This window comes from Prionailurus viverrinus, chromosome E2 (genome assembly GCF_022837055.1).
Source record: "Prionailurus viverrinus isolate Anna chromosome E2, UM_Priviv_1.0, whole genome shotgun sequence".
Taxonomy (NCBI): domain Eukaryota; kingdom Metazoa; phylum Chordata; class Mammalia; order Carnivora; family Felidae; genus Prionailurus; species Prionailurus viverrinus.
Window position 1 is genome coordinate 46,871,801 of NC_062575.1, and position 25,851 is coordinate 46,897,651.

The window sequence follows — 25,851 nt, forward strand, 5'->3', positions numbered from 1 at the left end:
GGGACCACCACCGAAATTTACATAGAGTATAGGATGACTTGAAGGAATTATTTTCTTAGATGTGAAATCATTATGTAAGAGAATTTATTTTTTAGAGATGAGCATCAAAGTATTTAGGGTTTAAATGTCATGATGTCTGGATTTATTTTATTTTTTTATGTTTATTTTTATTAAAAAATGTTTAGTGTTCATTTATTTTTAAGAGAAAGGGAGAGAGAATGCAAGCCAGGGAACGGCAGAGAGAGAGGAGGATATAGGATCCAAAGCAGGCTCTTCACTGACAGCAAAGAGCCCAATGCAGGGTTCCTACTCACAAACCACGAGATCATGACCTGAGCCGAAGTCTGATGCTTAACTGACTGAGCCACCCAGGTGCCCCTGGGATTTATTTTAAAATACAAAGAAAAAAATAGATGAAGCAGTTTTTGCAAGAGGTTTATGATTAAATCTAGGAGATAGGGATCTGGAGGTTTGTTTTAATACTATTCTACTTTTGAGATTGAAAATTTTTCATAATAAAAAGAATATACCAACAAGAGGATATCTAGAGTGTCACAGCTAGTACCAAGGTTTTGAGGCTCCCTAAAGACCCAACCATAGAATTCCTGACTCTAGGACCACAGCAGCTAGATTGTGTGTGTGTGTGTGTGTGTGTGTGTGTGTGTGTGTGTGTGTTTTGTCACGGTGTCTTATTTTTGACTGGAGGACCCACTGATATCCTACGAAATGAGTTAGATAGGTATTGCTGTTCCCTTTCTGGGAGTTTCAGGGAATTTGTCCATTTCACCTATGTTGTCAAAATTATGGGCATAGAGTTATTCATAGTATATAGTCCTTATTCTTTTAATGCCTGCAGGGTCTGTAGTGATGTTCATGGCTCTTTCATCCCTGATAATGGCAGTATGTGCACTATCGTCTTTCTGACATAGACAAACAGAGGTCAGAAAGGAAGGATGAAGGATGAAGCATGCAGAGCCAGCTGGACCATCCTTATTTCTGCTGCCTGGTCAGTCATCTTTTTGGGGCTTCCTGTCCCCGCCCATAACTCTTATACTCTCCATGTGGACCTATACTGCTTGGCCTCTGAGGTGAATTCGCCTTCTCACAATGTTCTCTTGCCCTCTACCCCTGGCTTCTCCCACAAAGCTAAACTCAGGTATAGAGAGTAGAATAACAAAGGAGAGCTTGGGATGAGGGGTAGAAAATGGCATAGATGGCTCACCAAAAGCTGATGGAAGGTTCAGCTTACCTGGAGAGAGGCAACTCTGAAGTTCCCGTGGTAGGGAAAGGAGATCAGGGAAGGAACACAGTTACTGTCAGGGACAACTTCCTCCACTTTACCACCCCTTCCCTTTAACTTTTGTATCCTTCATCGCTAGAGGGAAGGGATCATGAGATACACTCAGGGTCTCCTCAACACTCATCACACCTGCCATTTGGGACTCCCAGCCATCAGCATGCAGAGCTATGAACAGTGGAGTAGAGTCTGCCTCCACTGCAAACCTCCAAACACGATGCCGGGTCTTCTGATTCTAAAGTCCATTTTCTTTCTACTATATCAGTGCCTTTTATATTAATGCCAGATCTTCATTCATTTCTGTGCCAGATACTTTCCTTCCTGTGGTCTTTAGGGGGGGATGGAGGGAAGCAAGGAAGGAAGAGGACAAGGACAGACTCTTTTGGCTGAAGGCCTCCAGAGGGTAAGTGCCCAGTGTCTTTTGGGATCTTTTCTCACTCTCAGGAATATATATCTGGCCTCCCTGGCTACCTTTCTGGAGAAGCAATGTTTGAGGAACAGGGACACAAATTACAGGGCCTGCTGCAAATGAGAGCCTCCTCTTTATTCCATATATCGAAGCTTGTTTCTGGAGCTGGGTAGGGAAAGGGCTTTCGCTTGGCCCAATCTCTATGTGGGCCCTAGGGATAAGGGTCTAGATTATGGTGACAAGGCCTTTCTCCAGGTGGGAGTGAAAAGTCCTGACCTCCCATCAGTCCCAGATTAGGGGGTGGGAGCAATGATGTGGGGCATTTCCTTGGTGAGGTGAATATCCGCTTCAGGCAGGCTCTTCCAGGCGAGTTCTAAGATCCCATAGTGAGCAATGCCCATGGGAAGTGTGGTACAGACATTATTCTGACCTGGGAGGGACACCACCTCCTGGAACTCCAGGGGACCCTTAGAGTTCTGAGAACCACCACAAAACAGGTGGTAAAACAACCGCTCCCCAGGAGCTAGGTCCGTGGCCCATAGGGCCTCCTTGTAGCTGATCTCTTGGGACTGGGGCTCCCCCCTCAGTAATAGCTCCTGCAGAAGCCTCTGGATTCGGGGTGACTTAAGGTGGTACAGGTCCATGAGCTGGTAGAACTGTTCCATCCAAGTGGCGCTGTCATCTGCATATCGCTGTTGCAACATCCGCAGAACATAGTAGAGTGCCACAAACGTCTCCCATTGAGGCAGATCTTCCTTCTTCTTGGAGACGGCCTGTGCCTTCTTTTCCAGCTTGGGCAATTTGGGAAACCTGCCTTTATCCTTAAAAGCCCAGAAGTCCTTTTGAAACATCAGTGCAAGGGTTTGTTTTTCCACAGAGGCCCCAGCACCTGGGAACATGGCTTTTGTGGTGGGATGAAAGTGTCTCATCTCCATCTCCCTGAGAGCAGTGGACATCTGCTCTGCCCGTGCGCTCCTGTAAGGCTCTCCTAGAAGGTGCCAGTTTATACCCTTTGGGGTTGGAATCCTTTGGGTATCTAATGGAGGCTTTGATGGGGGGACAGCCAGAGGTTTTAACCAGCTTTCCTTTTCCTTTCCTTTTATAGGAGGGATCACTTTCAGGTACTTTGGACCCGTGGGCTCCTTAGTGGGTTTTGCACTTCGTGATTCCAGGACCTGCTTGTGATGGTTCACAATGGCTTCAAGTTGGGCCAGATGTATCCAGTCTAGGTTTCCCTTTGAGGTGAGGTCTTTGAGAAGCTGGCACAATCTGTGGAAACTATCCCTAGAAAGCTGTTCTCCTGCCTCCATCCGTTCTAGGACATGGTGGAGCCACTCTACATCTGAGAGTCTTACCTCAGCGCCTGTTTTCTTAGCCAAGATTTGGGGCACAGGTAATTGTACCTCAGTCTGTCTCCTCAGAGATGGATGATGCCACAAAATCCACTGCCACTTGGGCCCTAGTGGTTTGCCTTGGAGTTTGTGAGCTTCCATGGTCTTCCTCAATATGTGAGATAAACATGAGGTCTTGAAGTCTGGCTCTGGGGACTGCAAAACTCTATCCAAAACTTGGAGAGGTATGGGCTTATGTTTCTTCAACAGTTCTTTTTTATCCAAAAACCTTGACTCTGGAAATGTCCTGGATGTCTCAAGTGTTCTGGCCTTTTCTTCCCAGGATACTTGTTTCATTGACACTGGCACTGGTATCTTCTCTTTCCTGTCCAGAGCTATTGAGATCAGTTTCTTGGAAGGGACTTTCAGAACTTTTAGTTGTATAGCACTGTCTTTGATATCAGGGATTCTTTTTCCAATAGAGGGGATTATTTCTCTTCCTCTTCGGTCTTTTTGTCTTTGTTCTTGAAACTTAGGTAATTTTTCTTTTTTTAAGATCTCTTTTTCCTTGTCTGCCTCTTCTTCCAGTGAGCTTTTCTCTAGTGAGTCTTTCTCACTCAGACTTTCTGACTCTTCCTCACTGATGCTTTCCTCCTCCTCCTCTGATACTTCCTCCTCCTCCTCTGATACTTCCTCCTCCTCCTCTGATACTTCCTCCTCCTCCACTGATACTTCCTTCTCTTCTCCTTCCTCCTCTTCCTCCTCCTCCTCTTTTTCCTCCTCCTCTTCCTCTTTTTCCTCTTCCTCCTCACCCTGTTCCTGCACCTCCTCCTCCTCCTCTTTCTCCTCCTTTCCCTCCTCTTCCACCTCCACATCCTCCTCCACCACCCCTACCTCCATCACCCCTTCCCTTACTGTCCTCTCCTCCACTACTCCCTCCTTCTCCTCCTTTTCCTCCTCCTCCTCCTCTTCCTGCACCTCTTTCTCCTTCCTCTTTTTCTTTTTCTTCTTCTCTTTCTCCTCCTGTCCCTCCTCTTCCACCTCCACCTCCTCCTCCACCACCCCCTCTTCCATCACCCCTTCCCTTACTGCCCCCTCCTCCACCACTCCCTCCTCCTCCTCTTCCTCCTCCTCTTCCTCCTCCTCCTGTTCCTGCACCTCCTCCTCCTCCTTCTCTTCCTCCTCCTTTCCCTCCTCTTCCACCTCCACCTCCTCCTCCACCACCCCCTCCTCCATCACCCCTTCCCTTACCGCCCCCTCCCCCACAACTCCCTCCTCCTCCTCTTCCTCCTCCTCCTCTTCCTCCTCCTCTTCCTCCTCCTCAGACAAGCTCTCTCCCTCTATTTCATCTAATAGGCTTTCCACTTCCTTGGAAAAGCTCTCCCTACTTTCCCCTTGACTGGGAAGCTCTCCCTTTGTTGTAACCACTGTCTTTAGCTCTTTTCTCTTTCTCGACCTTTGTTCAAGCAATGGTATTACCTCTTCTTCCTCTGTTACTGCTCCCTCCTCTTCTTCCTGTATGATTTCTCTCTGTTGTCTGGCCAATCTGCTTTCTTCCTTGGTTATTTCTTCCTCTTTCTTTATCATTCTTTTCATTTCCTTGGCCAGTTTTCTCTGCTTCTTAGCCAGTTTCTTCTCATCTTTGGTTATTTCCAGTTGTTCCTCTGAAAAATCCCACTCTTTAGCATCAAGTTTACTTTGTTCCTTGCCCAATCTCCTTTCCTTTGCAAAGAATGACCTCTTTCTCTTTGTCAGCTCTATTTCTTCCTGGGTCAGTTTCGTTTCTTCTTTGATAAGGTTTTGAAGTGCTGTTAAGATTTTGCCGCTCGCTTTTGATTGTTCCTTGGAAGTGCCCTCCCTTTCTGTAGCCAACTTCCTTATTACTTTGGCCAGCTTCCTCTCTTCCTGGGCATACACTCTCTCTCCTCTAGTATATTCCAGTTTTCCTTTGGCAATGTCCCTTTGCTCTGTGGCCAATATCCTATCTTCATATGCCAGTATCTTCTCCTCTAGTGACAATTTCTTCTTGATTAGTTCTAGCTCATTCTTAGTCAGTTTCCCCTGTTTTAAGGCTTCTTTGGTCTCTCCTGAGAAGAGAGTTTGCTTTCCCTCAGCCAGCCTCACCTTCTCTTGGGCCAGTTTCTTCATTTCCATGTCCAGTGCCTTTTCTTCCTTGGTGCTCTCCCACTCTCCTCTGAGGAGTTTCAGTTCTTGAAATATCACCCTCTTCTCCACAGCTAACTTCATCTTGTCCAGGGATAGATTGTGCCGCTTCTCAGCCAGACTTTCCTCTAATTGGGCCAGCTTTTTCTCTGCCTTAGCCAGCTTCTCCTTCTTCTGGGAAAGTTTTTCCTTTTCTTCCATCAGTGTCTCCTCTACCTGAACCAGTTTCTTCTTGTACACATCCAGTTTCTCCTTTGCTTCAATTAATTTATTTCTGTTCTGGGTGAGGTTTTCTTTGAACTTCAGGAAGTTATTTTTCTTCTGAGTAAATTTTGCTCTCTCATAAAGCAGATTCTCCTTCTCCTGAGCCAGAGACTTCCCCCTCCAGGCTACGATATCCTTGTTCTTTATGAGTTTCTCCTTCTTCTGGACCAATTTTTCTTTTTCCCGGGCCAGTTTTAACTTGTTCTCCATCAGTTTTTTCCTTTTCTGGGCAAGCCTTTCCTCTTCTTCAGGCAGTTTCTCCTTGTCTTTGGCCAGTTTCCTCTCTTCCTGGATCAGCAACTCTTCTTCCAGGGCCAGTGCTTTCTCTTCCTTAATCAGTTTCTGTTCTTGACAGGCCAGTGTCTTCTCTTCCTGGCCCAGTCCTTCCTCCTCCTCAGCTAACTCCTTCTCTTCCTGGCTCAGTTCTTCTTCTTTCCAAGCCAGCTCCTCCTCTTCCAATGCCAGCTCCTCCAATTCCTGGGATAGTTCCTTTTCTTGGAATGCCAGATCTTGCTCCTTCTGCTCCAGTTTTTCCATTTTCTGGACTAATATTGTTTTTGCCTCAGCCAGCTTCCCTCCTTTCTTTGCTATTTTCTCTTCTTCTCGAGCCAGTGCCTCAGATTTCTTGGCCAGTTTCTTCCTTTTCTGGGCCAGTTTCTCTGCTTCCTGGGTTAGCTTCTCCTCTCTTTGGGCCAGTTTTTCCTCTTTGTGGACAAACATCCTCTCTGCCTGGGCCATTGTCCTGTCTCTTTGAGCCAGTTTCCCATATTCTCTGGCAAGTTTCCTCTCTTCCTGGGCCAGCTTTCTCTCTTCTTGTGCTAACTTCTCTTCTTCTTGTGCCAGCTTCCTTTCTTCTTGGGCTCGTTTTCTTTCAGCCTGGGCCCATTTCCTCTCGATATAGGCCTGTTTATATTCTTTTTGGGTTTGTCTCAGCTCTTCTTCTTCTCCTCCTCCTTCTTCTCCTTCTCCCCATTCCTGAAACAATTTTTCTTCCTCCAGGGTCAATTCCTCCTCCTGATCCTTGAACTGTGGCTCCTTGGACCTGGCTGATACCTGTTCCCAGATCTCTGCCCGCTCATCCCATCTCAGCTTCCTCTTGTCCTCATCCAGCTTTTTCTCATCTGCGAGTGGCTTCTTTTTATCCGTTTGTGCTTCCTCCTCTTCCTCAAGATGCTTCCTGTCCGAAGCTTCCTTCCATTCATTCCAGGATATCCTCATCTCACCACGGGCCTGTGTCCACTCATCCCAGGACTTCTTCCACTCCTGCCAAGACAGCTTCCTCTCTTCTGTAACTGGTCTTCCTTCTTGTACAACCACTCCCTCCTCTGGTTTGGCCATTTCCTCCACTTCCTGACTCACATCCCTCTCTCCTTTGGCCACTTTCCTCTGTTTTTTATCCACTTTTATTCCCTGCCAGACTGCTTTCCTCTCTTGTTTAAAGGGCTTCTTAAAGGATTCCTTCTCTTCTTTCTTTGATATTCGTTTTTCCTTGGTTAGGTCACCTGGTTCTAAAAACATAACTTTCTTTTTCTTGCCTTTTTTGGAAATCACCTGGGTTTCCTGCAAGTTTGGCATGTTGCTTGCTTCCTTTTGCACTTGCTCATGTGCCTCTGGTATCTCATCCTCCCTCCTGATCACTACATCTTCTCTAATTGCCCCATCACGAATAAAAATTGGTTTCTCCTCTGGCCAGGCTACATCCCAGTTGAGGTCCTCAAGCAGAATGTCACTTTTTTTCTTCAAAAAGGGGCAGATCTCCTGAAAAAGTTCCCAACTGGGCTGCCGATCTGCCAGTACCTCTTGAGCCATGGTCACTAGCTCCATGTTTAGAGCTTCTGACATTTTGGTTTGGGAACCAGATATTCTCAGGGTCATAAGACGACACAGAGCATCCCGCCATGGTGAGCCATCTCCAGGGGTGGCCCTGTGGCCAGGCACTCCAGAGGCACCTCGCCCTCTGGCCTTCAGCGTCTTCACAATAGGTTCAACCTTTACAGCAGACAGAGATTTCTCAACTGTAACTCCAGATTCTTTTGTCTTCTTCTTGTGCCTCTTTAGGGGCTTCTTAACTGTTTTTTTCTTGCCTCTTCTGTCATGTAATTTCCTCAGCATTTTCAGGGTCAGTGCAGTATGGTCCTTTGGAGTGTCTTCCTCTGGAGGTTGTTGTTCAGCATCTTTTGAAATCTTTAACACACTTACGGTTGAAGACCTTCCAGAACGGATGGCTGTATCCTTCACCTCATATAGTGCAGCTTCACTCTGGTCACTTTCACCCTCTAAGGGACCTGGTGCTTTGCCAGCCCCTTTTATTTTCTTGAGGGCCCGCCATAATTTTCGGGCTGCAGGGAAGATCATGAGACATAGATAAGGAAGGCATGGCATGGAAGGCCTAAGTCACACCCTTCCCACTAATGGCATGAGCTAAGAGGAATTGTCATAAAAGAAGTAGCAACAGAGGGGGCTGAGGCTTAAAAAAAAAAAAAAAAAAAAAAGGATTCTCCTTACTTTATTCCAGTCCTCCCCCCTCCCAAATCCTATAAACATAAGCCTTGAAGTCTCCCTGAGTTTGGGTAGATTCTTCCTAGGAAAGTTCTTTTGGTGAAAACATCTGTCTACTTGTCTCTAGTCCTACCTGGTTGATATCTCTTGACCCATGTTAGCCCTAACTGTGTTGCCTCTTGGGGACCCTGAGGCATGAACCAGATCACCCCATACATACTGTGCTTTTTTCTCCCTGCTCGGCCCCGTCTTTGGCCTTTGCTGGGCTTGATGGCAACTTCAGATTCTTTAGGAACTTCAGGTTTCTTGGAAAGGGACAAAAGTTCAGAAATTCTTGCAACCTCTAAAGAAAATGCAGGCTTTTTGTCTCCCTCTGACAAGGTCAGGTTTTCATTCAGTCGCTGCTCCACTTGAGTGTGAAGGATTTGTAGATCTGTTGCCTGCATCCCCAGCAGATGGTCCAGGGATTCCTCCCCAATCATTTCCCGCCTATGAAAGTCAAAGGAGATTCCTCTGACATGGTAAGTCAGAGACAACAGGGAGAATGAGAAGGAAAGAACTACCGTGGAACAGGTTAGGGGCTTGGCAAAGTGGCCAAGAGACAGTGTATGTTGAGGTAAAGAAAGTCCAAGAAGAAAGAAGAAATCTAGAAAGCCAAGGTGGCAATGAATGGAGTTGTTTGTATGGGGACTGTAGGGGTAGGAGAAAAGGATGAAAAGGGGAACTTCGAGAAGTAAGGGACACACAGGAGTAGGAGAAGAAATGGGAGACAGGAGTGAGCAGTGGGGATTGTCAGGAGGGTCTAGGAATGGTAAAAGACTATGAAAGAGAAAAAGGACAGGAAGAGTGAATGCACAGGTACAAAGAGATAGTGAAGGAAGGGAAGGGGAGAAGAAAACTAGAGGCTAGTCAAGAATTGCAGAAGGCACAAAAAACTTACTGCATCTCCTGGAAGGTCTCTTGGTGCTGGATCAAGTTTAGGAGTGAGGACTTAGTGTGGATTCCAGTGTCATCCATGAGGCTCAGGGCCTTACTCCTCACTCTTTGGTCCTTGTCCATCAATCCTTGGGCCAGAGGCATGGCAAAGAGATGAGTAATCATTCCTAGACGCTTCAGCCCTTCCCAAGCTAGCTCTCGGATCAGTGGATTGGAATTGGTGGTATCATCCAGTAGACGATGGGCTGTTTCAGAGCGCAGGGCTGAAGACACCTCGTAAGAGGCAAAGATTTGCCCTAGTGCACCAATACAGCATTGGTACTTGAGTGGAGAAGCATGGATCATAATGTTGAGGATTGTCTCCACCAGGCTATTAATAGCTATTTCACTCATCTTTTTGCCCAGCCAACTGCGGTTTGCCGAGTCTGTAAGGACACTGTAGGTTACATCCTTGGATAATCTCATTTCTATGAAGTCTTCATCCTCCTTCTCCTGTAAATATACTCCTCCATCACTTACAAATTTTGCCCTACTGTGCCAGAAGAAGAATTGTTGGGACTTGTCCCATTCTATTTCCCGCATAGGTGAATGCAGGGTGCACTGGAGGAATATTGGACTGCCCTCTGGCCAAAGACGGGCACGAATCACTGAGTTGGGGATGTAGCAGTCAGGAGCCAACAGCCATTTCCGCCCTTTACCAAAGTAGCATCGCAGTATTTGGTAGGGGTTGAGTCCCTCCCAGGTAGTCAGCTGTAGTTGGGGAGGAACCACGTAATGGGAGTGATGAGATTTTCTCACCTCCATCGAATCGGTTTCAGAATCATGTCCGAAGGCAGACAGTACTATGGGACTCCCTTGCTCATCTTCTATGACATGCGGCACCGTATGGTCAAAGGCAATGGCCCGCTTATTGACCAGTTCCTCCAGTCCCACTAATTCCTGTTGCCCTTTTTCAAGGTACATATACTTGGGCACAAACATGGTCTCAAAGGAGAAGAAAAAGCTGGGCATGAAAGGCTTAGGGGTCTCTAGCACTTCATCTGGCATGCTCATAAAGGAAAGGCGAGACAGCAGAGTTGGGTGAAGCAGTTTGAGACAGGACACCAGATAAAGACTCTGGTTAAAGGTCACAAGCAAGTCACCCCGGTCATTTGCAAAGCAGAGTGGGCCAAAGTGCAGTGATGAGTCCAGCATAGCTACAAGTCTGCCATGGAAGTTCCAGACCCGGACAGAGCCATCGATACCACCTGTGACAAAAAGACTCAAGGACAGGCAGACGTCAAAGGATGTGATGGTACACTGGTGCAGAGGCAATGTCTCTATGAACGCCGAGCCTTCCTGTGACTCAGAGGACAGGAAAGCACGGAACTTCCAGAGACGCAGGCAGTTAGTCTCTGTGATGGCACCCACAGAATTGGGTAAGAGTATCAGGTGTTTTAGGTGACAGCTGCTGAGGATGCTGGCGAGGGGCTTCAAACGTACTTTCTTCCCTTCAAACACTGCTTCTGATAGGTGGACGTAGTCATCCATTCCATAGGAGCAGAGCAAAGCGTTTTCTCGGCTACCAAAAAGCCCTTCAGGCAGTGTAGAGAGTGCCAGTACAGCTCCAAAATGCATGAACTTCTCTATTCGGGCACAGCTGTGCTGGGAAAGCACTCTTATCACACCACTCTGGTGTCCAGAGAATATTAGTCCTTGTAGACCCCGACCCAGGTAGAAATGCCCGTAAGCCAGGCATTGTACCCAGTCTTGAGAATCAGGTGAGGTGCACAAGAGATACTTGGCCGGGCATGGGCAACGGGTCGTGTCAAACACCAGCACATCTGCGCTGCCTGTCGCTACAAAGAGCTCCTCTTTCTCTGGGTCATAGGCCCAATCCACAGCCTGGTCCAGGAGTGAGAAGGGCCAGGTGAGGAGCAGAAGATCCCCTGTGACTGGGGACACAAAGCGCAATAAGCCATCGTCAGTAGTGCACAGGATCCGGAAGCAGTTATCACCGCAGCGGACCCGACGCACCTGCTGGGGAGCAGAGCCACAGACATTGAAGAGGCTGTAGAAGCAGGGCAGACGGCGCAAGGAGAAAGAAAAGGTAGTCTGGCAGAAGAAAGTAATGCTGTCAATAAACTGGAGTCGACAGAGCTCCTCCTCGAGTTCGAGCCACCGCAGCAGGTTCCCGGAAGTGAGGTTCCACTCCTTGATTAAGCCTTCCTTGCCAGCCGTCAGCAGGGTGTGGGCTTCGGGCCGGCTGCGGATACAGACTACTGATGAGAAATGGGCCTTGAAACTATGGATAGAGTGGCCCCGAATGAGGCTCCATACTTGGATTTCTCCAGTGTTGTTCCCAGCATAGAGAAAGCCCTGGTCAAAACAGGTGAAGCAGCAGGTGATAGAGGAGCCACTGGTGGTAGAAGTGAACCTCTCGACCTCAGCTAGCTGGCCGTGGCCCTGGCGCTCGAGGACCCTCACCATAGTTTCACACAGGGCCAGGAGGGAGCTGTTGGGGCCATTCAGCATGATGTCTTGGACAAGCTCATCACCAGGCATGGGAACCATGTGGGCTATTTGGAGGCCCTTGCCACTCCGCTCAATGATCCAAGTGACAACGGCCCCCAGGCTGCCTGACAGAAGCATTTTCATTTCTGGGTCATAGCAGAGGCAGTTGATGTTAAAGCGGCAGGGCACTATACTCAGGGGTTTGAATGACCGAAAGTGGTCCCCAAAGAGCCTCAGGATCAGGTCGCCACAGTAGGCCACGAGGATGTGAAAGGAACCTGTGTGGACCATGGACTGGATAGGCGGCAACCGTTCAGTCATGGAGAATACTCTCTTCTCGACCATGTCCTCAGTTTTGCTCTTCATCCATACTATAGCCTAGAAGACAGTAAGATGGAAACTGCCTAGAAGAGATAGTAGATGAGGAAAGGGCAGAATAGTCCACTGTTTTCCCCCATTCTTGTCCTGAAGAGGACTTGGAAGACTCTAGAGTGTTTTTACCCCCTGGTTATGGGAATTGGGAATATGGTAGAAGCAGGAAGCTTGGGACCCCTTCCCTAACCTTAGCCTACTTTAGGGGAACCAGAAAATCTACTCAGTGAGGAGACTGTAATCGGAGAAAGGATGAGGGGGGAATCTTAGATCTAGGTCACTTTCATCAAGAGGTAGATTTTCCTTTGTTGGTCTGGGGTGAGAGCTTATGTGGGCATGGCCCCTGTAGAATGGGCTAAGAAGGAGAAGAAAAGCTTGGCAGTTTTACCTGTATTTCTTTTGTGCTTGTCACCCAAGAGAGGGAGGCAAAGAAGTTGGCATCGCTGAAGTAATGGCATATAAGCGGCATATTGTGAGGATGGCGAGACTCTCTGAACAGTATCTGGGACCGGTCGCTCAGCACAACTACATCCTTGTTTGAGTCATCTGAAGCTTGCTGGGGAGAGGTATGGCATAAGTGAAGAGGCCAGGGCACACAGGCACTAAGTATATTCTCACACAAGTCACAACTGAAGCAGTTCCCAAAGTCACGCCTCGTGCCCATTACCCCCCCACATGCACAGCTTTATCGCTTGTAGGACACTCACGCTTCACAAGCGAGCCACACAACACCCAACACAAGAGAGAACCGAACCCCTACAGGGCCTATATGGGCAAATTTCATAGTGTGAGCACAGGGGAAATCATGTTCCCAACATACCTGTTCTCTATGTCATAAAAGACGCATTTAACACATTACCCAGGCAAGGGCACCACCGTATACCTACATTATATGTAACAGAGTGTGACCAAAAAAATCCATGCAGCTTGAAGTTCTTTTTATTTTTTTTATTTTTTAAATGTTTATTTAATTTTAAGAGAGACAGAGCGTGAGCAGGGGAGACGCAGAGAGAGAGGGAGACACAGAATCCGAAGCAGGCTCCAGGCTCTGAGCTGTCAGCACAGAGGCCCACACGGGGCTTGAACTCATGAACCACGGGATCATGACCTGAGCCGAAGTCAGACACTCAATCAAATGAGCCACCCAGGCGCCCCCAGCTTGAAGTTCTTAAAGTTCTAAAACCCTACCTGGCTTTTAAACTTGACAGAGGAAGACAGTGTGTGTATTATCCCACCGTGATAGAGCATGTGCTATGAAACATGCACCTGGGATGGTTTACACAGAGCCAACCATAGCAAAACTGAGGTTGGCAAATGTTCTGTCCGGTGCCTTCTCCCTTCTCTTTGAGAAAAATCTCTCTCCCCAAAGTGTTCACCTTCCACTATCAAAGTGTACTTGCAAGAGATCCCTAGACTCATTTGGAAATTGATGGCCCATCTCCTACTGTGCCTGCTTCCTGCTTCCATGGAAAAATCTATGCTCCTGTGAAGTGCTCATAACGATTAACACAGATAGAGGCCAATAACAAGTTTATGTCCTACATATACATTACCTTGTTTTTATGTATGGTGTCATTTATGAGGTATTTAAAATCCTGCCACAGGGGAATGAGTCTGGAAGAAGCCATCACCTTGATTATTCTGCGTCAGGACCATTGCTCAAAAACCTGTGGGAATCCAAAAGAGGACAGCTTAGCCATTACTACTTTTTGAGGAACTAGGAAACAAAAATCAATTCATGAACTCATGTTTATTGAACACTCTTTGAATGTCAGGAAATATGCATAAGACCTGCCTTCTCATTTAATCCTGAGGTGCTACTAGTAAGGTAGGTATTATCCCACTTTATAGATGAGAAAACTGAGGCTTAGGGAGGATAAATAAAAGAGTGGAGGATTGAATCTCAGCATTGGCTGTCCTAACTCACTAGGTTATTACAGGTGAAGGAAGCAGGGAGAGGGGCCAGAAAAGAATACCATCATAGGCAAATAACATTTCTTTTCTGCTGGTAGTGTGTCAAGAGAGTATTTTGCAAGGACTAGGAGTAACCAAAGCGTGGTCCCTGGACTTCCACTAAGGGGATTCCTAGGGAAGGGGCCATCTTAACATGGAGAACCCTAGGTTCTGGTCTAGACCTACTGAAGCAGAACCATGGAGATGGGACCCAAGGGCCTTCACTTCTGACAACTTCCCTAGGTGTTTCTATGGACATTCAAGTCTGACTACTGAAACAGAAAATTGAGAGGATGGAGCCCAGGACTAAGAGTCGACCCCTCCTTGCACTGCTGGAGAAAGGATCCAGCCATTTGACTTTGCAGGTTTTCCCAGGCTTGTAGAATCAAGTATCTCTCTTACCGGTGATGCATCTGCTGTTCATCATCCTCTTCCTCATTCCCTTCCCTGTGGCCTTCATGAGGACAAACCTCTACTTTTCCTTCTTGGATTGGGAATCCTACTTTTTATTTTATTTCATTTCATTTAATTTATATTTTTAAAGTTTCTTTATTTTGAGAGAGAGCACACAAACAGGGCAAAGAAAGAGGGAGAGAAAGAATCCCAACCAGGCTCCTCACTGTCAGTGCAGAGCCCGACGTGGGACTTGATCCCACGATCCTGGGATCATGACCTGCGCTGAAATCCAGACTCAGCTTAACTGACTGAGTCCCCCCAGGCGCCCCTATTTTATTTTGTTTTATTTTATTTATTTTAAAGTTTATTTATTTATTTTGAGAGAGTGTGCACAAGCAAGTCAGAGAGAGAGACAGAGAGAGAGAGAGAGAGAGAGAGAGAGAGAGAGGATCCCAAGCAGGCTCCACACTCAGTGCAGAGCCTGACATGGGGCTCAATCTCACAACTGTAAGATCATGACCTGAGGTGATATCAAGCATCAGACGCTCAACTGACTGAGCCACCCAGACACCCTGGGAATCCTACTTTTAATAAGCCCCCTCTGTCAGGGAGTGTGGCATTACTGGTCTGACGATGGGCTTGTCTTCCTCATTTGTAAAATGAAAATATCAGTCTTGCCTACTTCACAGGATTGTTGCAAAGATCAAATAAGATAATTCCTGTGAATTCCTTTTTAAGTATACTCTGGAGCAACAAACAACGATTGCTGTTTTTAGACTGGTTTAGTTCTCAGACAAGTATTTCTTTCTTTCCAAACCATACTTTGTACTTTTCAGTTGCTCTGGAAACGTGACAGCTAAATTTATAGTCTGGTCAGCAGAGGGCACTAGAGGCTATCCTTGTACCTGCCAGATGAAAGAAAACTGATGAACTTTCAGTTTTAAGAAGTGGCTCCTGAAGTGTGATCTCCTAGGCCAGCAGCGTAGGTTATCACCTGGGAACTTGTTAGAGATGCAAATTATCAGGCCCCACACCAGATCTAAAGAATTGGTAACTCTGAGGGTAGAGTTTTACAGTCTCTCCTGCTGATCTTTATGCCTACTGAAATCTGAGAACTGCTTACTTGGAGAGTATTTGGAGTTCTAGATCAGTTTGGTGTGGGCCTCCTGAGGCAAGGTCAGCAGAATCCACCCTCTGGCATGGCTAAGCCTAGACCCTGTGTTGCCACAGAGACTTGGTGGCTGGGTTTGGGGGAAAACAGTAGGCAAAACTTGTCATCATCCTCTCATGTGTAGAGTGGGTTAGAGCCCCCTCCCCCAAAAGTTTTCACACCAATCACTTGATTAGTTCTCAAAAGAATTTTGAGAGGGAGATAATATTCATCTCCATTATACATTAGGAGGAACGTGAATTCAAAGGGGAAAAGGGAGCTGTTGAAGACTACACAGGGTAGATCCAATCCACAGTTCAGATCCAATCCATAGTTCAGGATTCTTCTATCATATCAGAGGAGGAAGAGGTTCTGTCAGCTGGTGCTCAGGAACCTCTCTGACCCACAAACCTAATGGGAACTGGTGACTGTCAGGCACTAGTGTGCCTCTGTCTCTACTGTCCCCAAGGCTGCATGCTGCCCTCCTGCCGTACCTTTCTTTATTCTAGTCCCCTGTAACCCTATATTTGCTGCTCTCTTGGACCACATTTCAGGATCCAGTGTGAGCTGCTTCACATCCTGCACATCAGTGGATGGCCCAGTGGGCCAGTCCCCATAGCTCAGATTTACCCCACTGGCTCCTCGACACCCCAGAGTTAGGGAGAGAGTAGTCATTTGTAACACATTTGTAGTCACTGTCATCAGTTTCCATTGTTTATAATATCTGCTCTGGTCCAACTTCTCTTGACTAGCCTGCAAAAAGCAAGCGGTTGGGACCCTTTGGGGGCAACATTCCTTGGGGGTCAGTGAGAAAGAAGGCCTTCAAACCCCAAACCTGTATTTTTTTTGCCACTCTCTCCTAACCCACATACCAGCTTCCTCCCGTTACCCTCAGAGGATACCTCTCTCCTAAAGTTCACCCACATTTGGTTCCCTAATCCCATTATCTATCCTTCCAAGCAAATCTGGAGTCAGCTCCAGATGCCTTAATCCCAGTAGTCTTGACTTTTTACTATCTTGGTAACCCAAAGATGATCTAATGGGAGAATTCAAGCCCTGCAGTCAATTTAGGGGAGTTTGTACTTGGGGCCAAGGTTTGGTATGCCCTGCTATGGAGACAAACCAGGTCTGTGACTGGCACTGCACCACATACTTTTCTTAGCTGCAGTCCACTCCAAGCTACTTTGTCAGTGGTGGTGGGATGGAAGGCCAGATTTCGGCAAGCTCTGCCTTTGTAATAAAGAGAATTGGCTCTAGGGGGCACTGCACTCCATGACACCATTGGGCCCCTAGGCTCCTTGCGGGTCATTCATGCTCTGTGTTAGGAAGGTGAGGGCATACAGTTCTTGCCCTGTAGAGCTTATAGTTCAGCAGGGAAGGCAGACACCAAAGAGTTGTCATAAAATTGATTACAATGAGAAATTCTGAGTAATGGGTTATATCATTCTTTGAACTTCTCTGCAACTTTTAATCTTCTCAAACTTAAATTATTCTATAGATGCAGTTTTAAGAAGGAAAGGAACACAGTGCTGTGAGTACATATAACAAGGAGACTTGGCCACCCAAAAGAAGACTGATGTGCCCTCTACACACTGAGGTGGTCCCTGCATGGTGGCTCTCACATTAGGGAACAGGGGTGCAGAAAGTTGGCACCAGAAGGGCCTAATTTGGCAGGGGGGCTGTAATGCCAGAGGTAATCCTGGGAACTGACTAGGCATTTAAAATATATTGTTTTGTTTTAATTCTTATAATGATTCTATGACTTAGCTAGCATTCTCCCTTTAAACAACTTTTTAAAAAGGACATGGTAGTCTCTCTCTGTCTGCCCCTCCTCTGTTTGTGCTCTGTCTCTCTCTCAAAAATAAACATTGAAAAAACTTAAAAAAAAATGAACATAGTAAAAAAGAACCAAAAGATACTAAGAAGCATATAATGAAAACGCCACCTTTCACACCTGATAACTTGTTCTTGTTTCCCCTTCACAAAGGTAACCCTGGTTGTGTCTTTTTGCAGGTGTTCTATACATACTCAAGTGTATGTGTAAAAAATATCCTTAGAAATGGTAGTACACTCCATACACTGTCCTGCACCTCTTTCTCACCTAGTATGTCTCAGAGATTAACTCGTATTAATACTCAATAGTTCTGTCTCATTTTTCAGCAGTTGCCAGCTGCATGGTACTTAGCACTTATCTATCCAAACTTCTATTCATGGACATTGGGCAGTTTCCAACCTTTTGCTATGACAACCTCTGCCACAAATGAGTGTCTTTGTTAATGCCTCAGAGTTTTAATTTTATTTCAGTTTGGGTTAAATGAAATTTTAAATTGAAGCAATGTAAATGTTTTCTCTTTAAACATAACTTATTTTGGATATACAGGGTTAAATATTAATTTCACCTTCCTCTATTTTTTTAATGTAATAATTAAAATGGCAAATATGGTTGCATTGTATTTCTGTTGGGTAGTCCCGCTTTAGATTGTCACTGTCTGGCGGTGGTCTGATATGCCCACCGGACTTAGCTCCTTCAAGGTAGGCACACTGTCTTCTCGGTGTCCTCACAGTCACCCAACCTGGCATGAAGTAGGTGTTTAATACGTTTCTGTTGAATTAATGAGCAAATGAGTGACCCTCTGCCCTCCCCCAGGAATATGTGCTTCCCTGCTTCAAGTCTTACTGAGCATCTTCTTGGAAGAAAGAATGAGGTGGGAAAGGTATCGGATGGGTTTTCTTGACAGAGGACCTTGCACTTCCAGCCAGTTCCCTCGGTAACCCCTATGGAGTTGGAGTGGTATCATCCAGTTTTTGAAAAAAAGGGCCGGATTCTAGATTATGTCAGCAGGTGGGCTAAATCTGAACAAAATTCCTAGGCGGTAGGTACCCAACAAGCACTAGACACCCTCAGAATGTGTGATCAACGACTTAAAGGTGGCTAACAGCGCCTCCAGGGCAGCCCTGTGGGTGGGGGTCCTGAGGCTTCCGTCGAAGGAAGAGCTCTGGAGCTGCTTGCGCAGGAGAGAGGCCACCACATCCGAGTCCCTACACACTCGGGCATCCCTGCCATCCGCGTGGGCAAGGAGGAGGGCGTGTCCTACTCTTCGAGGCTGGGGCTATGCCTATTACCTGTGACGACAGGACCCCCGACAAGGGACGGGTACGGCGTGTGTGGCGACACCCGGGAGCTCCTATGTGAAGGACTAGACCTAGAAGGAGCGCCTAAGGAGCGACCTTGGGGATGCTGCGGGAGGACTCGCCCGACAGAGCAGTTACCCCCCAACCCCGCGCTCCGCAGAGTGTCCGAAGGGAGAGGAGTGAGCGCGCGTGCGCACTGACGCGCGCCCGTAGGAAAAAGCCCAGCGCGCGCCTCCGCGCGCGCGTTCGAAAGGGGAAAAAAAAAGTCTCCCCCGCGGGAGCCCGCGGCGTTTAGGCCGGAGTTGGCCGGCGAGCGCGCGTGCGCGAGCGCGCACAGACGCCCTCCTCCGCCGCTCCCCTCCACTGGGGGTCTAGCGCACAGCTCCGCTGTCCCCGCCTCTCCTGAGGCTCGCGCCCTCGGGGTAAGTACCTCGCGCCTTGCGGAGGCGGGGGGGTGGTGAATCCGCCGAAGGAGGGCTGGAGGCGGACAGGGCTGGGAGAAAAGGAAAAAGCGCCCTCGCGGAACGAAGAGCTCGGCCACCGGGCTGGAGTCTGCAGAAGACACGCCTCCATCTCTCACGCCCCTCGGGGCTGCGGAAGTGCTCTGGAGACTGGAGCGGCACCGAGGCGACAGGTGGACTACCATTCCCAGAAGGCGGCGCGGGGCTGCGCCTACTGCTCCCGGCAGTACCTGCGCGCCAGGCTTTCTTCAGTTTGCTGCCTCCTAGGGCGAAACTACAGTTCCCAGGAGGCCTCGCGCGAAGCGGCTTGGAAGTGGGCAGCCTGGAAGTCACTCGGGCCACCGGAGCTGGCGGCGTCTCCAGCGAACGGCGCGGGGCCGGACGCCGCGGTCGTGGGGCCCGCGGGGCGGGCAGCCGGGACGCCCAGGTATGTGGTTTCGGGTGCAGGGGTGGCCTCATGCACGGGTGGCGGGGAATTGGGGTCCACTCGGACCCTGAGGGTCAGCGCGGGCTGGGGACCCGGCAGACGGCCGGGTGTGGGCACCGGTTGTTGGGGGCGGCGGCGCCGGACTCGCGCCCTCCGGACCCGGCCGGACCTGTGCCCACATGATTCAACTTTCGAGACGTGCTACCCAGCACTGTATGAAAGCATGGAGTGGGCGTCGGGTACCGATGGGTTCGCGTCCTGCCTCTGCCACTCGGGAGCTGCGTTCTGAGGAAATCGTACCGAACCTCAGTTTCCCCTTCGGTAAAATGGGGAGAAGAGTGTCTTTTGGTGGGGGGTTCTGTTGAGATGTTGAGATATGGCGAATAAAGCATTTGGCACATAGAACGCACTTACTACGTGTTTGCGCTATTGTTGGCTCCCAAGAAATAGGGTGAGGGTATTATCCATAAGCATAGGGTTAGTTGGAGGTGTGCGTGTAAAGGGTCGAGTCCATAGTTAGCACTCAGTGCAGGATGGCTGCCGTTAACAGAAATTATTTTGAGAGCTTTGGTTTGGGAGGCAGAGACCCAGATTCAAATTTAGGCTCTGCCATTTACCAGCCGTGTGACCTTGGGCAACTGACTTCACCTCTCTGTGGCTCGGTTTCCCTATCTGTAAAATGGGGATTTTAATAGCAGCCACCTCATAGAGTTGTTTGGAGGATGCAGTGAGAATACTATGTGTAAAGTGCTTAGAGCAGCAGCTGGCACATAGTCAGCGTTCAATAAATGGTACCATTTGTTCAGCCTTTTCCCAGCGTCCCAGAGACCCTTTGAGGGTGGGGCTCTGACTAGATCTAGGTCTGGGCCACTGGGGAGACCACTGGTCTAGTTGATGTCCTCTTCTACAGCCTCAGGTTCCTCATTTGTAAAATGGGATGACAGTGTCAGTCTCAGAAGGTTGTAAAGATTTGCGGAGATTGTATTCCTAGTCCAGAGCCATCTCTTACTAAGTAACAGCTCTTATGTATTATAATTGTTCTTCTTCAATGTTCTCCATCTGGCCCAGAGACTGTCTAACTGTGGGCTGTGACATGACAGCCCTGAGCTCCCCCACACATTCACTCCCAGCCTCAGTGTCCCATCTGTGAAATGGTAGTCATAGGTTTTTGTGCCAGGGTTGTTTTGATGATTCCAGGAAATAATTCATGTTTAGTGTTTAGCACAGGGCAGGGTGCATAGTAAGCACTTAATAAATGTATCTTGTTTCTCTTAATAAGCCTTTGCTGCTTATATTTATTTACAGAGCAGAGCAGGGATGAGGTTAGTGTCCCTCCCGCCCTAATTTTTATTCACGAAAAATTAAATTGTGGCACATATGTAGTATTAGAGCCCGAGAAGAGATGGTGCTGGCTGGCTGTCATCAGCCCCCTGCTCACCTTTCCCACACTCCCCACCCCCCCATACCAGCACATTCACTCTAGTGCTTTCTGTACCACTCCAGTGCTGCCAGCACTTGACTCTGTCTCAAAGCCATATTAGCCAGCTCCACATGTGGGCCTGAGCTTCCTTGATGTCCTCTGGTGACTTTCCCTTGGGCACCATGAACTCAATGTATTTAACCTAAACTCCTTCTCCTCCCAGACCCAGTAGTCACCATCTCAGCAAATGGGCCAATACTGACCCAGTTGCCCAAGGCAGAAACTTGAGAGTTGTTCCTCTCCCCAGCCTTTCCAGGTCCAGCTGATGGGGAAGAAGGATGCCATTTCATAGAAGCACCATTTCATTGGCCTGTTATGGTCTCCCATCTCGTGGGCACCGAAAGTGCACCTTGGCCACTAAAGATGGCTTTTCTAATAAGGTTGAGTTGTTTCTTTTAGATCACCAAGGATTAATGTGTGTAAAACATTAGTAAGGGGCAGAGAAGACCCTATGGACTTGGCCTGACTGCAGTGGCCACAAGTGTAGCATAAAGGCCTGGTTTCCAGGGGACCCATTTTTACCAGTGTGGATAAGTGGTCAGTTTCTTTCCCAAAAGTTACACCGTGGCAGTGAATTGAATATCCTGTTTGGGAAGAAGGCCATCCTGAGCATTTGAGGCAGTGCACACAACAGAGAAGAGGCTGGAAAGGGAATTTATTACATCCCTGTGTAGGCTTAAATCTGTTGGCAGAAACCTGTCATTGTGATTTCATTTGATGATGGGAACCCATGGTCTCAATCACATTTATGATGGCCACCAAATTTACCTAAGTGTTTTTTTTTTAATTTATTTATTTTTGAGAAAGACGGAGTGTGAGCGGGGGAGGGGCAGAGAGAGAGGGAGACCCAGAATCTGAAGCAGGCTCCAGGATCTGAGCTATCAGCACAGAGCCCAACACGGGCTCGAACTCACAAACTGTGAGATCATGACCTGAGTCAAAGTTGGACACTTAACTGACTAAGCCACCCAGGCGCCCCCTAAATGTTTTTTGTTTTTTTTTTTTTAATTTTTTTTTTCAACGTTTATTTATTTTTGGGACAGAGAGAGACAGAGCATGAACGGGGGAGGGGCAGAGAGAGAGGGAGACACAGAATCGGAAACAGGCTCCAGGCTCTAAGCCATCAGCCCAGAGCCCGACGCGGGGCTCGAACTCATGGACCGCGAGATCGTGACCTGGCTGAAGTCGGACGCTTAACTGACTGCGCCACCCAGGTGCCCTAAATGTTTTTTTTTAATATGAGGAAATAAAGCAGTGACTTAAAGAAATCCTGGTCTTAATTTTTAGTGACAACAGCACATGGTTTTTTAGCAGTCTGTGCGGAATGGTCTAAGAGTTAAATGTGAGCCTGTTTTTCAGAGATTGCAGTTGTCAGGTGGTAAATCAAAAATGGAATTTAGGATGCGTAGATACTGGCACCTTTTTTTTTTTTCCTATAAAACACATTTCACTGATATATTTCAAATTTAGGTTTAAAAAATGACACAGGTTGGGGCGCCTGGGTGGCTTAGTCAGTTGAGCATCCAACTTCGGCTCAGGTAATGATCTCATGATCTCATGGTGGGTTTGAGTCCTGCATTGGGCTTTGTGCTGACAGCACAGAGCCTGCTTTAGATTCTCTGTCTCCCTCTCTTTCTGCCCCTCTCCTAGTCTTATGCTTGTTCGCTCCCTCTCTCAAAAATAAACATTAAAAAAGTCTTTTTTCTTTTTTAACGTTTATTTATTTTTGAGACAGAGAGAGACAGAGCATGAACAGGGGAGGGTCAGAGAGAGAGAGGGAGACACAGAATCTGAAACAGGCTCCAGGCTCCGAGCCGTCAGCACAGAGCCCGACGCGGGGCTCGAACTCACGAACCCGCGAGATCATGACCTGAGTCGAAGTCGGACGCTTAACCAACCGACTGAGCCACCCAGGTGCCCCAAAAAAGTCTTTTTTGAAATGATACAGGTTATGGTAACAGCTTGGCCTTGATCTGTTTAACTCTAATAATCTAAATTAAATGTATTTATGTGGGGTTTTTTTTTGTTTATTTTGGAGAGACAGATTGTGAGTGAGAGAGGGGCAGGGAGAGAGAGGGATAGAGGATCCAAAATGGGTTTTGTGCTGACAACACAGAGCGTTTGAACACGAACCCTGAGATCATGACTGGAGCCAAAGTCGTACACGCAACCGACTGAGCTGCCCAGATGCCCCTAATGTATTCGTGTTTTAATAAGAGAATTAAACAGTCATCTCCTTTAACGTGTTTGTTTTTAGCTTTTAGAATGAGAAACTTTTGGACTAGTTCATGCATTTGTGCTTTGTTTAAGACTGATACTGTTCTAATTGCTGAAGACTGTTCTCGTCATGGACTTACTTTTACTTTGCCTGTATGGGAATGGATTGAATTTTGCTTTAAAAAAAGTTATGCAGCGATACACAACATGTTGTAACATGTCAAACAACACAGATGTGTAAAGAAAATAACAGGTGCTGCCCTCCACTCTAAAATCCCTTCCCCCAAAGATAACCATTTATGCAGGCAGTGAGTATTTACGCATCCACTGTCAGGTTTTGTAGATAAACACAATGGATATGCTTTCTGCCCTTGGCAATTTAGGGCTTTTTCTGTGCTTCTAAGGATGCACATATTGATTGTTTTCTTCCTTCTCCCTCACCACTCCCCCAAAAAGGAGGGGTAGGGATCAAGTCACACATATTTGTAACTTGAGTTTCTCAATTGATGATAGTCAAGTCATTACGTACAGATCCTACTCATTTTTTTTTTTTAAAAGATTTTATTTTTAAGTAATCTCTGTACCCAACGTGGGGCTTGAACTTACAACCCTGAGATCAGGAGTCGCATCGCATGCTCCACCGACAGAGCCAGCTGGGAGCCCCTGACTCATTCTTTTTAACAGCTAGACCCACATTCACATTCTTCAGTATGAAGAGGCCATGCTTTATTCCCCCATTCCCCTGTCACTGGACATTTAGGTTGTTTCCGGGATGTCTTTTATCTTTGCAGAAACACATCCAGTAAGCATTCCGGTACATCTAGTGGCTAAAAGCTCTTGGACTGTGAACAAAACAGACGAGATCCTCACTCTCCTAGGGTGTACATTCTAGCTGGGGAGACATGCAATAAACAAGGTAATTTTAGATGGTTTAAGTCTTCTAGAGGAAATGACAGGCTGAGGGGATAGAGAGTGGCTGATAGGGCAGGCTGGTGGTGAAGAAGAGTTGGTTACATTACCTCAGATGGTGGGAAGGCCTGCAAGAGCAAGAGGCACCAGCTGTGCCAAGAGCTGGGGGAAGAACATTCCAGGCAGCGGGAACAGCAAATGCAAAGGCCCAAAGGTGAGAATGAGTTAACTACAAAAACAGGATCGGTGTGGCTGGAGACGGATGAAATCACATTTTTCAAGTTCATGCTACTTTAAAATTTGTAAAATAATAATAATAATAGCGCCTTATTTTTTTTTTTAAATTTTATGTATTTATTTTGAGAGAGAGGAAAAAAAGCACAAGTGGGGAGGGGCAGAGAGAGAGGGAGATAGAATCCCAAGCAGGCTCCACACTGTCAGCACAGAGCCTGACACGGGGCTCGAACCCACTAACCGTGAGCCCACAACCTGAGCTGAAGTCGGACGCTTAACCAGCTGAGCCACCCAGGCGCCCCAGCACCTTACATTTCTTAGTGCTTCGTCTATACTAGTTGCTCTTGTAAGCATGTCACACTTTTTCTCAGCCAGTCCTCACCTTCACTCAAGTCCAGTGAAGTAGGTAAGTTTATGGGACTCACTTTACAGATAAGGAGTTGATTCCGGACTCCAGACCCTGCCCACATGCCACACTGCCGCTCTTCCCAGGCGCTGTTTACTAGGCTGAGGCAAGTTTGTGAAGTGGATTCAGCAGTTCCTTTCGAAGTTGTCTGACCTGCAAAGCACTGTGGACTATATTTAGTTCATCATTCACAGACAGCAGGGGTGGTCTGGGGATGCTGTGGCATCGTTTCTACTGACAGTAAGACATGAGGGGGTCACTTTCTGTTGGGATGTTTGGTTGGTTGTTTCAGAACTGAAGGCCTGTCCTCAAATAAGGCAAAGTTGACTGCTTGAGGCGTGGTGCTGAAGGAGAGTGAACAAGGGGAGGGTCCCATTTGGGTGAGCTTTGATGGGGAACTTGGGCTGGTAGGGTGTTTCTGAGCACCAGACCAGCATTTTGACTGTTAAATATCAAATATGGTCCAGTAACTAAAAAGATACCTGGCTCTGCAGGTGCCCTAGCACCCTGTTCCAGCCACCATGACTGTGTCCATTTTGACTTGATGTAGCCTGGCCTCGTGGGTTGTTAAATATGTTGAACGAAAGCCAGGCCTGGCTAGATGTGAAGACAGCGGTGGATGCATTTTCAGACCAGGAGAAATGTGGAGAACATCTTTATCCAGCCATCTATGAAACATTTTGTTCTACCCTAGCCTGTGTGCCAGGCACCGTGCCAGACGCTAACAGTATGGAGTCGAATGAGAAGACACTGGATGTCAGAGGTCTGCAACAACAATGTCCATTAGAAACCCACTGTGAGCTACCAATGTGGACCATATACAGAATTTACATTTTTATAATGGCCAGTTAAAAGTAAAAAGAGGGGCACCTGGGTGACTCAGTCGGTTGAGCATCCGACTTCGGGTCAGGTCATGATCTCCGGTTCGTGAGTTTGGGCCCCGCGTCGGGCTCTGTGCTGTCAGCTCAGAGCCTGGAGCCTGCTTCAGATTCTGTGTCTCCCTCTCTCTCTGCCCTACCCTGTTCTTGCTTTGTCTCTCTCTCAAAAATAAATAAACATTAAAAAAATAAGAGTAAAAAGAAATGGAAGAAACTAATTTTAATCGTATATTTTATTTGATCTAAAATATTATCATTTCATATGTAATCAGTGTAAAAATTATTGAGATGTTTTACATTTTCTTCCCACACTAAGTCTTCACAATACAAAGTGTATCTTACACCTTTAGTGCATCTCCATTCGCGCCAGCCACATCTCAGGTGCTCAGTAGCCACATGTGTTGGACAGCGTGGGCCTGGGGTATGAGACTCACGTAAATCAAG

At 47.3% G+C, this 25,851-nt stretch overlaps 2 protein-coding genes across 4 annotated transcripts in view; one reads left to right on the forward strand and one right to left on the reverse strand.

The window, feature by feature from the left end:
• Nucleotides 1-478: 478 nt before the first annotated feature.
• Nucleotides 479-18,962, reverse strand: LOC125152664 (WD repeat-containing protein 87-like). The gene is made up of 9 exons (XM_047834802.1): nucleotides 18,826-18,962; nucleotides 13,318-13,431; nucleotides 12,153-12,320; nucleotides 8,904-11,770; nucleotides 8,184-8,452; nucleotides 4,307-7,803; nucleotides 4,145-4,183; nucleotides 4,016-4,090; nucleotides 479-3,718 (listed from the first exon to the last, which is right to left on the reverse strand). Exons 2-9 carry the CDS (start codon nucleotides 13,390-13,392, stop codon nucleotides 2,000-2,002), a joined length of 8,709 nt encoding a protein of 2,902 aa, XP_047690758.1. The 5' UTR covers nucleotides 13,393-13,431; nucleotides 18,826-18,962; the 3' UTR covers nucleotides 479-1,999.
• Nucleotides 18,963-18,971: 9 nt separating this feature from the next.
• The window catches only part of SIPA1L3 (signal induced proliferation associated 1 like 3), a 239,227-nt gene continuing 232,347 nt past the window's right edge, over nucleotides 18,972-25,851 (forward strand). For all 3 annotated transcript variants that reach the window (XM_047834795.1, XM_047834794.1, XM_047834799.1), the window contains exon 1: nucleotides 18,972-19,283. The gene's annotated coding sequence lies outside the window, so the exon portion shown is untranslated. The remainder of the gene's footprint in view (nucleotides 19,284-25,851) is intronic.